This window comes from Ilyonectria robusta (genome assembly GCF_021365365.1).
Source record: "Ilyonectria robusta strain PMI_751 chromosome Unknown BGZ61scaffold_11, whole genome shotgun sequence".
Lineage (NCBI taxonomy): Eukaryota > Fungi > Ascomycota > Sordariomycetes > Hypocreales > Nectriaceae > Ilyonectria > Ilyonectria robusta.
Window position 1 is genome coordinate 483,329 of NW_025764445.1, and position 13,974 is coordinate 497,302.

At 50.5% G+C, this 13,974-nt stretch overlaps 6 protein-coding genes across 6 annotated transcripts; 1 reads left to right on the forward strand and 5 right to left on the reverse strand.

Moving 5' to 3' along the window:
- Positions 1-6: 6 nt before the first annotated feature.
- BGZ61DRAFT_421335 (ankyrin repeat protein) lies at positions 7-366 on the reverse strand (the record flags this gene model as incomplete). Its single annotated transcript, XM_046243504.1, has 1 exon — positions 7-366. A coding segment is annotated over one exon (360 nt), but the record flags the coding sequence as incomplete, so codon positions are not given.
- A 696-nt stretch (positions 367-1,062) lies between these two features.
- Positions 1,063-3,138, reverse strand: BGZ61DRAFT_391457 (ankyrin-1; the record flags this gene model as incomplete). The annotated part of the gene is made up of 2 exons (XM_046242827.1): positions 1,063-2,277; positions 2,962-3,138. Coding segments are annotated over 2 exons (1,392 nt in total), but the record flags the coding sequence as incomplete, so codon positions are not given.
- A 725-nt stretch (positions 3,139-3,863) lies between these two features.
- Positions 3,864-6,512, reverse strand: BGZ61DRAFT_533036 (P-loop containing nucleoside triphosphate hydrolase protein; the record flags this gene model as incomplete). Its single annotated transcript, XM_046253946.1, has 9 exons — positions 3,864-3,911; positions 3,966-4,984; positions 5,034-5,076; positions 5,134-5,259; positions 5,323-5,434; positions 5,488-5,629; positions 5,682-5,715; positions 5,772-6,104; positions 6,180-6,512. The coding sequence occupies 9 exons, from the start codon at positions 6,510-6,512 to the stop codon at positions 3,864-3,866; spliced, it is 2,190 nt and encodes a 729-aa protein (XP_046103642.1).
- Positions 6,513-7,101: 589 nt separating this feature from the next.
- BGZ61DRAFT_478572 (major facilitator superfamily domain-containing protein) lies at positions 7,102-8,757 on the reverse strand (the record flags this gene model as incomplete). The annotated part of the gene is made up of 3 exons (XM_046249026.1): positions 7,102-8,108; positions 8,168-8,452; positions 8,529-8,757. The coding sequence occupies 3 exons, from the start codon at positions 8,755-8,757 to the stop codon at positions 7,102-7,104; spliced, it is 1,521 nt and encodes a 506-aa protein (XP_046103643.1).
- A 2,244-nt stretch (positions 8,758-11,001) lies between these two features.
- Positions 11,002-12,008, forward strand: BGZ61DRAFT_452963 (S-adenosyl-L-methionine-dependent methyltransferase). Its single transcript, XM_046246018.1, has 2 exons — positions 11,002-11,714; positions 11,771-12,008. Exons 1-2 carry the CDS (start codon positions 11,051-11,053, stop codon positions 11,944-11,946), a joined length of 840 nt encoding a protein of 279 aa, XP_046103644.1. The 5' UTR covers positions 11,002-11,050; the 3' UTR covers positions 11,947-12,008.
- BGZ61DRAFT_506570 (major facilitator superfamily domain-containing protein) lies at positions 12,009-13,715 on the reverse strand (the record flags this gene model as incomplete). Its single annotated transcript, XM_046251869.1, has 3 exons — positions 12,009-13,314; positions 13,363-13,464; positions 13,691-13,715. 3 exons carry the CDS (start codon positions 13,713-13,715, stop codon positions 12,119-12,121), a joined length of 1,323 nt encoding a protein of 440 aa, XP_046103645.1. The 3' UTR covers positions 12,009-12,118.
- Positions 13,716-13,974: the final 259 nt, after the last annotated feature.

Here is a 13,974-nt window from a genome sequence, read left to right on the forward strand (position 1 = left end):
AGCCCCATGTTCCAGTAGGATCTTCACCACTTCAAAATATCCTTCGGAGGATGCTCCGTTTATTGGTGTCCACCCAGAATTCGTCTCCACCGTTAGATCGGCCCCCTTTTCAACAAGTAGCTTCACTACCTCAGAGTGTCCATTGGAGGATGCCACGTATATTGGCGTCCATCCCTCGGTATCTGCAACATTCCGATCAGCTCCCTGGTCGAGAAGTAACTCAGCCACTTTGGTGTGTCCCTTTGATGAGGCCGCATGTAATGGCGTCCATCCCTCGGTGTCTGAAACCATCCAGTCAGCTCCATGGCGGAGAAGTAGCTCCACTACTTCAATGTGACCGCTGGACGAAGCCGCATGTAATGGCATCCATCCGTGGATAGTTGGAACCGTCAAGTCGGCTCCTTTGGCCAGAAGTAACTCAACCACCCCAGTGTGCCCATTGAACGAAGCCGTATTCAACGGAGTCCACCCGTTAGTATCTGTGAACGACAAATCGGCCACCTTGTTAATAAGCAGGTTGACAACGTCGACATGACCTGACTCGGATGCTGCGTGTAGTGGCGTGAATCCCGTGCTTGTGGTAGCCATTGCATCGCCGCCGTAGTCTAGAAGCAGATTCACCACCTGCGTATGTCCTCGATCTGAAGCGGAGTGCAGAGGCGTCCATCCGGCGCTGTCTGTGATTGTTGCGTCGGCCCGCGCCTCCAGTAGTAGATCAACCACGTCCACGTTTCCCCTCTCAGAGGCAATCCCCAATGCTGTTCCGCATGCGTGTTTGCCATCCACTCTACTGTTTCCATTCTTTAGTTGATGCCGTACAACTTCGACCAAGCCAAGTTGCGAAGCATAATGCAGGGGGCTCGCCGGGGTTTCATCCGAACTTTCATACAACTGTAGCGTCTCATTGTTCAAGTCGACCCATTTTCTCCATCGATCCCAATTAGGATTGCGTGTGTCAAACAACCCATTCATGAGATTAACCAAAGTAAAGTCTTTTGATCCACTTGCGGTCGCATGTTCATACCAGACACCTGCCGCGTAATCCCGGAATGATCTCTTGACGTTGCCTTCCTCAAGGGGAAGATCACCTTCCCACCCGTCCTGATAATCAACATAGCGTAGGCAAAAAATAGCGAGTCTGGCGTTTTCCAATGATTCATTGGAGTATTGTAAGTTGTGATTGGCGATCAGGAGTTCCCCTTGAGCTGAAGTGTGGCAGAGAAAATATTGTCTAATCGAGAAATGGGCCAGATGGACCGTCTTCAAGGCAGCGCAGGTTTGTGATGTGGAGTTTCTGATCTCTAGAAGAGATCCACACGGACCAAGAATCTCGCTGTCAATGTATTCTTCATCTACAAAGTCAGGAATCTCGTCGAGGTGTAGTTGATCACGTTCGTTCTCGATGAGTACCGCTTCTGCGATCTCGCAGACAGTAAGGGGACGCAGAGCGAAAGCAGCCCATCGTAACAGAGAATAAGCGCGGTTCCTTTCTTCGACAGGAAGTCGAGACATCCTCGTCCAGTTCCGTTCGTAGAGGTGTTCAAGAAGAGCTGGTGTCTTATCAATGGCATCTTCGAGCTGCTTCTTGTTTTTCCAATTGCGTAGGGAGCTCTCTTGCATCTTTACCCATATGAACTGACCATTGCAGCGGTCTGCCATCTTCAGAGAGATGTCACTCTTCGTGATTTCATCCTTCTTAGACAGTTTTCGGTCGACGATACTTCTAGAGAACAAGAGTACATCGTGTCGAACATCTTGAGGGGAAATCTTGAGCTCGACAAACCCTTTGATATCACTCAAAGCCCGTCGGATTTCAGGCTCGTCACGGCTGACGATCATAATTCGACTGGTAGTATCCGCAATCGCCCGCGAAATTGCCTCAATAAACTTGGCGACAGTGTTCTGACCCGTTCGGTCCTCCCCGATCCACGTGCATTCATCTAACCCATCCAGAACGAAGGTGCAACTCGGCACGGCATGCAAAATGTCTCGGAAGAGCGTAATGATGTTCGTTCTCGTCGCAATTTGTTCGTCTTGAGCCAGCCACATCTTACGGGCCAAGTCGAACGCAGTCTGGTCGCGAGAGATCACCTGGGCTATCCACGACCTTATTGCTGAATATGGGTCGTCACGGCCTTCGGAGTTCGACGATAGGAAAAAATATGCAACAGGTGTCTCCAGCGACGATGAGAGGTGTTCGACAACTCTGGCGCATAGTATGGTCTTTCCGAACCCAGCGGGTGCATTCACCCACAGCAGATTGGCAACTTGCCCTTTCTCGTCGGGTAAAAGCCACCTAGTAAACAGAGGGCGATCTAGAATCCAATCGCACGTGTCGTCTACTCTTTTTTGGGTGGAGTCATTGTAGAGATCAGTGGGAGAATGACGACCCAGCCAGGCGTGCAGATCTCGTCGTGTTTCGGCTGTGCCTGTTAACATGGGGTTATGACTTGTAAAGCAGAACAAACCTTACCTTCAATTTCCTCCTCTATCCTAACCAGAGCCTGTTTGAGCTCGACAAGAGTAGTGCTATCTAGGATGCCTATTCCCTTTAGTAAGATAACGTGATGACCAAGTTGGAGCTCCATTCGAACCTTGCATAGGTCCATATGTCGCTAATTCTTTTTGTGCTGGGTCTGGAGGAATGAGCGTGTGTAGATGTTGCACCAAAGACCCAAACTGTTCGACTTGTGCTGTGCGCTTCCGTTTTCCTCTCAAAGCCCAAGCAATTTTTTGTCGCTTCGATGCTGCCAGTGAACCGCGATTAAGCCAGGCCCGGTTTGGGGTAAATCTCGTTTGGGCAGTGAGCTCAGCGTCCAACAAAAGTTCGTGCTGAGTGAGAGCATCATCGGAATCGCCAGAAATCTGCTTAATAAGGGATAGGAGTTCCTTCGCCATTGCCAACTTTCGGGGATCATCAAGAGCGGGATGATGGTCGTCGGAGAGCTTCCCGTGTTCGACACCGACAACTTGACCCCATTGTTCAAAGCGAAGCCTGTCAGCGTCGAACTGGGCAGCCAGAGCCCGAGAATCAAGTCCAAAGTCCCGATAGGAATCAATGTTTTCGATGATTTCCAGACAGGAAGTAAACAGGCCAGCTAGGCCTGATATTCCGACGGCCAAACCCACTGGCTCCATGGTTTCGATGATGTGTGGTTGACAGCGGCTAAAGGCTGAGCCTCGCGAGCGTTTTGAAGTATTTCAACCCCGTTGCCTTGAATCTTGCGGCCAATAGTAAAACCGACGCCTTAATGAGGCAGCTGGATTGGGCTGACAGCTACAGTGGGATGCACAAAGTTTGCATCCAATCCAGGTAGCTTCTCAATACAATATGCACTAGGTAATTCCCAGCATATGAGTTAGGATATTGATCCCGGTAAAGTATTTATATTCACCTTCGTCTTTATGATTTATTTTTCTTGATTCAAAATTATTTTACCAGAGCACCAGAATACTGGGCTGTTTAGTGAAGTTCTCATGGTACAGGCATTTAGATGCAAACCTTCTGCGCCCTACTGTACCAACAGGGATGATTCGAGGCAATTAACCGCTGACATAGACGTGGCACTGCGTCACTAGTCACCTTACCCAAGTTGTTTTATCAGCCGAGGCAGAACGTTAGGCTGACAGGTTATTGTACTTCTGCACCGACCACCATCTTTAGACTAGGGGGGATCGAAGATGGTGAATGATAATATTCAGTGGTGGGCTATTATTATGGCTCGGGATGAAAGAGAACAGAGTGTCAAATTAAAGAATGCTAAGACAATTAAGACAAGGCTTTTTTGTAACCACGGATTCCTAACAGTGTTTCGGACTACACCGACGGGTTCTACCAACGCGTTGTCTTACAAACCAGTTTGTTATCGACTAGCCTTCTTACACGCCTTCTCAAACTCTTTCAAAATCATCTATGAATATCGGTCAGCATCGTGCGCCTCTTGCATAAGGGGGTCTCAACTTACACTGAAGTCTTGATCCGCCATCGACATGAACGCGGGAGTCTTGTCTAGCTTGAGTTTGGTAACTCGCGGGCTTTTGATCCCGAAAGCCACCCGGGCCAGGAATCGCGCGTCGTCCCGTACGTCCGTTGTCGTCAACACCCGCTGAATCGCAGCCTGGCTTACTGCCTTGGGAGGTGACGGTGGAAGGTGCACCGGCATACCGCTGATACAGAATGTGCAGTGGCCGCACTTCTCCTTTCCATCCGGAAGACTCATTCCAAAATGCTCAGCGATAGAGCGGGCGAAGCATTTTGGCGCCGTGACGAAATTGACAACCTGTTGCACTCTTTCTAGAGCCTGCTGCTCTCGCGTCTCTAGAGTCTCATGAAGCTGGTCTGTCAATTTATCGATCTCAGAAGAAGTCGACGGGAGCTTGCCCAGGACCTTGTACTTTTGCTCCACACCACTAACGGTCAGCTTGATGGCGCCAGTCTCGTTGAGCTGGTTGAGGAGTGAGACAATGTCGTGGCGGCGCAAACCTGTGGTCTGGGATACAGAAGTGAGATCAATGGAGTGAAATTTCTTTGCTTTCTTCGCATTGTCGAGAATGGCCTTGGCTTCGGGTGCCTTGCTGTTCTTTAGGCGGGGGAAGTAACTCGGAGTTGCTTCGAACTTGTACGAACTGTATTCCGGGGTGATGGCGCGAATAAGATTGAACCTCAGTTCCAGAGCGGCGTAGATGGTGCCCAGAGTATTTTGCCGCATGTCAAACTCGGAGGCTTGTGCGTAATGGCTGGTCTTGAACGTGTCGTCCGGGGAAAGCCCAACAACTTCATTGTTGAAAATATCCTTGAGAAGAGCCCGGAGCGAGTGTCGAGATGGTAAGTCACCCCGTGCAAAGCTTTCCTTGATGTAAAAGTCTTCTGGGCAAAGGTAGAGCATACATTGACTCGGCTTACCGTCACGGCCAGCACGGCCAACCTGTTGACAGTACTCTTCAACGGTGTTGGGGAAGTCCCAGTGGACAATGTTGCGAATATCTGTGACTGTGAGTGATTTGCTTCCATAGAATTTATACGGATACCATACCTGATTTGTCAATGCCCATGCCAAAAGCAATAGTCGCAACAACCTATACAATTATCAGCCAGGCGAGGCGAGATAAAGAATACCGGTAGGTTCGGCTCACGATTCGGATCCTGGAGGCCATGAAATCGTCCTGGATTCGTTTCTTCTCTTCTACTTTCATGCCGGCGTGGAAGAAATGAGCACCAAATCCCTTCTTGTTTAGGTCGGCTGCCACTTCTTCAGCTTGCTGGCAGAGAAGTCAGTAAAAAAGCACAGCCTTCGATTCGAGACTGTAGCTGAGTGCACCAACCTTTTGGAGAGTGACATAGACGAGAGTTGAGCCAGAATTTTTCTTGAGAAAGTTCAAGAGCAAGGCGTCTTTGTCTGCATTCACTTTTGTGGGTTGGACTTCCAGTCGAAGACTAAAAACAGTGTCAGAAGGCAATGACGGAGCATTCTATCATGTTTTACTCACTTCGGGCGGTACGGGGATGTTCTGAAGACGCCTTCCTTGGAGATATCGAACGCTTTGCAAATATCGTCGGCGACGACAGGCGTCGCTGTGGCTGTCAAGCAGATAACTCGCTCAGCCTTGATCTCTTGGACAAACCGGGCAACTGTTCTTGTTAGCATCTCAATCGATCATCAGCACATCGAGGCAAATGTTACCTTTCAAGTAATCCGGACGAAAAGAGTGACCCCACTGGTGATTCAGTTGTTAGTGGGAGAAGAGATTTGGTAGATAGAAGCAAAGCATACCTCGGAGATACAATGGGCCTCGTCTACGCCAATCAATCGGACGCCTCCCTTAACTCGCTTCATCATCTGTACAAAACCTTCGTTGTTCAACCGCTCAGGCGCGCAATACAAGAGACGAAGCTCTCCTTTGCGAAGAGAATCATTGATCTCCTGCAGCTCAGGCCAGGTCTTGGTGGAGTCCATACATTCTGCAGGGATGCCCTTCTTTTTGAGAGCGTCAACTTGATCTTTCATCAAAGCAATCAGAGGCGACACCACAATGGTGATGCCCGAGTCGCCTTCATCTCTCTGTTTGCTTTGGCGATCAATCTCCTCGAAAGCAACCGCGGGAATCTAGAATAACGGTCAGTCGTCTAAGTTGACATGTAGAGCCAGAGGAGTAGAAGTTTAGGATGAGTCGGTGTTCACCTGGTAACAAAGGGACTTGCCCGCGCCAGTCGGGAAGATGACGAGAGAATTCTGGCCACCAAGGACTCGATTGATTGCACCTTTTTGTTCATGGCGGAAGGCAGGGTAACCGAATTTCTCAACCAGGATTTTCTGCGCAAGGCGAAGCCTTGACTCGTCGGCAGTCGCATCACTGGGGGAGGTATTCGACCCATGTCGCGCCCTTTTGATCGAGTTCAGAGGCGTGTCGTCATCACCATAGCCCTTTGCTCGCTTGATGCCAGATGTGAGGACCTCTGCTTCCTCGACACCGTCAAAGAGGTCGTCTCCAGAGTCGAATTCGTCCTCAATCATGCTGTGGGGTGCCAGCGATAACTGGCAGCGGCTTTGTACTGGTGTGTCGAGAATGATGGTGGAAGAGGTGATTTCCTGTACAGGGGGCACAGGACGCAGACGCCAAACCGAAATAGAACACAGAAACACCACTGGTACAGGACGTAGATACAGAATTGACGTTTTCGAGACGTTTGCAATTACGTCAAGTGAGGCTGCATTCTCAACGTGTTTCGCGCGACGTCGCTTCCCAGGCAGGCAAGTGGGGCGGGAAGCTTCTGTCGCGAAGTCACGTGGACACCGCACCGTGTGTTACTCCGAGAATCACGACAGTGCGAGGTCTTCTTGGCCGTTGTTTCGTCGGGGATGATGCGGATGGAGGCTGATGTATTTGGTTTACCTGCGGGTTGCATTGCCTGGTGACTTTTTTTTCAGCTTTAGCCAACAGGCGCCTATTATTTTATTGGAAGATGCCCTGGCCTCCATCGATTCCTGAACGGATTCAGATGTGGACTTGGTAATACATGTAGGAAGACATAATTAATTGCCATACCTGGTATCAAAATGTATAAATAATCTAAAAAGCTTTTCACTTCCAAGATACAAAAATTTACAGAAGATATCTGTAGGTCGGCGACAGATCTCCCAGGTCTGCTTTCTGCTCTTCTGTCAGGTTCGGGTCCGGGGTGCTCTCATCCCGCTTCTTATTCTCCCTCCAGCAGGCGAAACCATACAGGATGCAAGCGATGATCGATACAATCGTAAATGCGATGCAGATTGAATAGCCAGGAATGTACTTGGGCCCATCCTTCTTGAGAAACGCGAACACGGCGATGATACCGCCAATGTTGCCAAAGCCAACCTGCCACGCGCTGCCGATTGATCGCCGATGGTGTCCACCGAGATTCATGTTGAACCAGCAAACAATGATGGGCATCGCGGTGTATGCGCCACTTGCGACAAGGAACAGGGCCGCGTACTGGAGCTTCGTATTGTCGTGGACGGCAATGAGAATTCCAAAGCCGACAATGGCAACGCAGATGGCGCCGATGGCAAAAGCGAATCGATGCCTCGTCTTGTCCGACAAGAATGCGATGCACATAGAGAAGCCGAACGACACTGCCCATGGAGGGACACTGTGCAGCTGCGTCTGGATGGCAGAGTAGCCGTAGGTCTGGAGGATGCCCGGCGCAAAATAGGCGTATCCGTAAGCAGGGACGATGAGACCAAAGTACATGAAGCCGCCGAGGATGACCTTGTAATCCTTGAAAATGTTGCCGACGTCCTTGATCGTAATGCTCCTTTCAACGCTGGAGCGGCCTTGGTCTGCCTGGAGACGCGCAGAAACGTAGACCTTCTCTTCTGGCGTGAGCCACTTGGTTTCCTCGGGGAAGTCAGGCAGCAAGAAGTAGAAAAAGAAGCTGACGAAAACCGTGAGGCCGCCTTCTATGATGAAGATCCAGCGCCAGCCCTGGTAACCTCTCAATCCGTCCATCTTGCCGATCGCGGCGGCAAGCAGGCCACCAAAAGCACCGGCGAGAGTAGTGCTGTTAAAGAAGAAGGAGTATCGTCGCTGGGCCTCGTGGCGGCGGTACCACATGCCAATGAGGTAGAAAGCTAGCGGTCGGTTGTTAGTCGGACTGGATGAGACCGAGCAATTGAGGAAAGCGACGTACCTCCTGGGAACATTCCAGTTTCGAATACGCCAAGGAAAAATCGGGTCGCGATCAATCCACTGTAGTTCTTGACGAGACCTTGCATCATGGTGGTGAAGCCGAAGAGGAACATGTTGATGCTCAACCAGACGTGGGGTCGGAATTTCTTCAGCAGGATGTTGGATGGGATCTCAAAAAGGATGTATGGTACGAAGAAGACGACCAGCGCATTGTTGTAGAGGGTACCATCCAACTCAAGCTCGTCGGACAGGCCAAATACGTTGGCATTGGCAATGTTGACTCGGTCTGCACGCGCGCACAGTTAGTCAGTCGCTCATCAGGACGTGACGCCATTGAGGCGGGTGGGAGATCGACCACTAACCAAGAAAGGCGAGGAGATACATGATGCAGAGAAACGGCACGACATGAAAGTCAATCTTGGTCACGAGCTTGCGCTCTGTCGTGTGCGGTGGACATTGGACCTCAATGCCATCAGCGTAGATGTCGTCGACGCTGCCGCCAGGGCGTTCTGGATCAACGCCTTCGCGATTCTCCAGCGAAGGCGACGGCGAGTCACCGCTGACCTTTTCGTCGCTGGGTCCGAGTGCCATGTTGTTCCCCTTTGATCTGGCAGCTTCAATTGAGTCCGGTCAAATTTCACAGAGCGCCTCGGGACGAAGCGAGCGACGGGAATGCGAGGAGGTTGAATAAGAGAAAAATGAGGAGAGTGAGGGGGAGTCGCGATGCCTCGGAGAGTCACACATGCACAGAAATACCTTGTACAGAGTCACACACTACTTTTTACTCATCATCCCGCCTCCCGTTGCTAATCTCCCTTTCGCCAGTGGATCGTCTGCAGATCCGAGGTCGGCACCATGATTTCTGCACTGCAACATGACGGGCAATGGATCACAAGGCCCAGCGATCCCATACAAGTTGGGATTAGATTCCCCGAGCCACCCCGCAAGAATGCTTGACCGGGCATAGCCTGGGCAATGGCCTCGGCGAATTGATCGCCGTGTCAGGAACCAGCTTCCTCGGATGCGCTGTGGAGATGGGGCACAAAAGGTCTTTTCTCCAGTAAAACTTTAACGCAAAGCCCATGGCTTCATGGGTATAACTGGGGCTCCCCATGTCGCTGCGACCGACTTCGGATGCGAGACCTTGAGGATGGAGATTTTCGCGAGTGAGTCGAAGGTCAACTTCACCCCTGTCAATCCAGATGAGCTCCGAAAAAACGCCAAGTTTGTGCGGCTGTTCGGGTTTAAATTAGCTGCTAAAGCCGGCGCCACTGCCGAATCCCGAAAACCCAAGTGGCGTTTTTTCGGTCCGGCGATGGAAGATTGAGGCAGCTGAATTGAAGTTGCGGTGGACGATGTTGATGAATTGTCGTATTCTGTCCAAACATCGGGGCCCATGTTACAGCGCTACAAACGTCGCTGGCCTGTCCCTGACGACAAGGTTGTTTCTGTGGACGCAGCAGTCCTCGCACGTTTTTTTTACCCTGTTCAGGTCAGGCGAAGCAGCGCACACAAGGGACATATGCAAATTCGTCCAACCATGGCAGCATGTCGCCCCATGGGGAAAATCGTCGGGCACTCCCTAACGCCGAGTACAATCTTTGGTCGGACGAAAGGATCTGGCCAAGCCATGCAGTTATCGCCTTATGTTCGTGTTTTTTTTCTGCTCAAATGCTCTGACGTGGGTTGAGTACACCCAAGCCCTATAGGTTAGGAACGGCGGGTTTACGGTACCTTCAAACGACATGCCCTAATGGTGCACAGGTGAATTAAATAGATGAATCGGTATCGCTTCCAGTAGCAGTAGCTTAGTGGCGCGCCAGAGGCCGTGGAATGATCCGTCACATATGATCGGCTCATTACTAATTATATAAGGTGATAGTCGAAGTACAAAACGGACTGAATAATATGTGTTCAAATAAATTAAAATAAGGAGTTTCGGCGAAAGGGGCCCGTTTTATACTCGAGCCAGCAAATACATTTAAACGTTTTGTTGTAGCCCAATGACCTAAAGACTTTCCCATAGCTGAATCCGTTAATGGAGAAGATGATCTTAGGCTTTAAATTTATCATAAGAAGGCTACAAGTTTGTGTAAATAAAAACAGTGACTAGAAAAGTAGGGGTGAACACATAGCATAGCGATCGTTGGCCATAGTAGAATTTCATGCACAGCGCTCCTCTGCTGTATTCACAAGCGGGATGGGTCCAAAACCTCTGTACATACAATGTTGGCGTTAGAATATACGCCACCTATGGATTATTTTGGCCCAGAGCTGTGTGATTGACCCAAGCCTCGTGGTTATTTTATCATCTTACTCCTGTGGTGGCTCTCTGGGCTAAGAGTCGCCGCAAACATGCAGGCAACCCGGCTATGACGGAATGAATCGAGTCTACAACTGAGAAACGGAGCCTGACCGTTTTGGGGAATTTTCTCTGTTGATTCCGTGATTTGGCGCGGTCTTGATGAAGCTGAAAATACGCAGAGGAGTCGGTAAGTAGGTATATGGAAGACAACCTTGAGATACCCGCGCTTCACACCTAGGTTCAGTAGATCATGGGATTTTGGCTCCTGCCGTTTAATTATACAGAATAAGCATTAACTGGCACGTTAAATATTCGGACAAGAATTAATAGTATTGCTGGTTTGAATAGACCGACTCTCTCTGGGTCTGAAAATAGAATGTGGGACAAATGTAACTGAGCTGAACTTTGAATGGTCCCATCGTACCACTAGTGGGAGTTGCCTGGCCATGTGAGATGCACATGATCTTCAAACATGTACCTCCGCAAACTCCGGCTTATCTCCATTTATAATTACAGGTCGAATTGAAAGCAGGCACTTCTCTTTCAAAACCATCAAACACCTAGATTTACTATCCCACAATGCCGACAGCAGGACACAACCAGTACGGGCCGGGGTATAGCGCTACGCAGGTAACGCATCACGAGTGGCGAACAGCAGAGAACAGCGCGGGTCATCTTCTCCCAAGACTGCAGTCAATCGCGAAGGAGACCCCGCAATTGAAGTTGCTGGATGTCGGCGCTGGGTCTGGCACCATCTCTGCGTCTCTTGCAAAGTACATACCCGAGGGCCAAGTCACTGCAACGGACATATCAGATGAGATCCTAGGCCGCGCCAAGTTGCATGCAGACTCCGTTGGCGTGAAGAACATCCAGTTCCAACAAGCCAACGTGTATGAGCTGCCATTCCCTGACTCGACCTTCGACGTTACCCATGCTCACCAGGTGCTTTGCCATTTGGATGCCCCCTCCGATGCGATTCGCGAAATGGTTCGCGTGACAAAGCCTGGTGGCGTGGTTGCCCTTCGCGAGAGTGAAATGAAGATGTGGTGCATTTTCCCCGAACTACCTCCGCTCTTGCGCTTTCACGAAATCGCCGCGAAGACTCTTGTCGCAAACGGCGGCCAAGATAAGGGAGGGCGCCAACTCGTGTCCTGGACCATGAAAGCCGGAGTAGCTCGGGAGGATATCACGGCTAGTTTTGGAACGTGGTGCTACAGCGCCCCAGAGGACAGATTGCCATGGGGTAAGCCCACCCAGGAATATTGCCGGCTTTCGACCAATCACTAACGAAATATCTAGCATCATCGATGATGGAGAGACTGAAAAATGGTCAAATGCGAGGGAAAGCTATCGAGCTAGGCATGGCCACTGAGCAGGAAATGGACGATATGGTTGACGCCTGGGACAAATGGAGCAAGACTGAGGATGCTACTCTCGGAATAATGAATGGGGAAGTTTTGGTGGACAAGAAATGATACTAGTCTACGTAAAAGTCTCACAGCATGCAACATCTTAACATGGTTAAATCGAACACAGTGTCTCCCATTCGCATCCCGTTGCAAGTACTACTACTTTCTACTCATGAACACCATCATAATTTCAAGAAGAAACCAAGAGAATTGTAAGATATTACCTCCTTTTCTCAACTTACGCTGCCGTCACTCGCATGCAAGCACCTAGCCTGGTGGAGCTTACGGCCTTAGTCGCCTTCCAAAGTGGCGCCCAGGCTCCCAGGATCGCCGTGACGCCTGTGCAGAGGATCATCGGTCCATACTTGGTCGCATATCCCAGGGCGTCTCCAGAAATAGAGCTCCCGGCAGCAACAAGAGCACCACTCAGAGGCCCGGCGATAATGAAACCAAGACCTCGCCCACCAAGAAGCATGCCAAACACCAGAGACGTATCAATGGATTCGTTATCCCCCTTGATGTCTTGTAAGGCAGCCGACCACGTAGAGCTGAAGCCACCAGCGAAGAACCCGTAAAATATGACGAAGAGTACCATCGTACTGATGTGGCGACTGAGGCCCCAAAGAAGAAAAACAGGAACAGCACTTCCAAGAGATGACACCAATATTACCTTGGAAGCTGAAACTCGGTCGCCAAGCATGCCGTGGATGAGCGAGCCAGGAACCGACGCCAGGGAAAACAAGGCCAGCAGGATCGGGCCAGTGACAGCTGACAACCCAATCGCGCTGGCATAACTGGCTAGATATGTGCTTGGCATGAGATACCCCAAGGACTGGATAATGATTCCAATCTGCAGCATCCAGAACGAAGCAGATCTGAGGAATGAGAATGAGATTGGCCGGGCCCGAGAGTCGCGGCTGAGTTCGACACGAGGCTTGAGAAATAGCAGTGTTGGGGACGTCAGGACCACAGAGGCGATGGCCCATGAGAGAAGCGTGCTCCGAGGACCAAATCGCCGTAGTAAGGCGCTGAATAAGAAGGGCATTACGACGCCGACAGCCGATTTTCCGGCCCACATGACGCCGTAAGCAAAGCCTTTGCGTTCGACGAACCATTCGTCCATGTAGAGTGAGATGGGGCTGAAGATCAAGCTGCAACCCAGCGCGTAAAACACACCCTGGGTTGCAATCAGGGCGCCAATGTTGCTGGCAAAGGCGGAGGCCGTAAGGCTTGCCACTGTGATGAGAAGTCCCAACGGTCCACACCATCGTCGGAGGCGAGGGTATCGGTTCAGGAGGATGAAGGCCAGTGGCATCATTAGGTACATGATACCAGTCTGAGAGGCCCCGATTGAGGCAATGGCGCTTGGGGAGGCTTCGATATCGCTTTGCGCGGTATAGTACTCCTGGAAGATTCCGAATGCGACGGAATACCCTGTGACTTGTTAGTGATCGACTCAATCCAAATGAGTCGCTGACATGCCCCAGATCGGTGCTTGGGCTACAGTGCAGCAAGCGAGAGCGATGTAGGCTCCACGGCCTCGATCGGTTGGAGGAAGAGCATCAATTGACGCTTGATCTTCATCTTGCCCCGTCGGTCGCTGTTCAGTGAGAGGACCTGGAGCGCGGAGCTCGTCCAACTCGTGGATTACCTGAGACGACATCGTAGCATAGATATGTTTGTAGAGGGAAAAGATGATGTCAAGGAGGGATTTCTTAGAATAGCTCTTTTATTTGATGAAATACGATGACTCTTCGCGGAGAATTTCGCCGAACCGCGATAGAGGATTGGTCTATTCGGATCTCGGCGCTTTCAGATGAGGAGGGGGCGGTCATCCTTCGTCATCCCCGTCCTTAGCTTGGCCAATCAGACGCATCATGATTCCGACATCGCAGAACGAGAAAAGCGAGATCATCAATCCAAAGCTCTCCGGCGAAGGGATCTTGTCGCAGGATGGATTAATGCTCAATATCACCAGATCAATTAAAGTCCTTTAGTAGTTACCAACAATACGAGAACATATTTAGTAATACTCCTAGTGCCGAAGATGCCGCAGCTCATAGAGTTCTTCGTGCATGGTCCTCAACCTTCCTC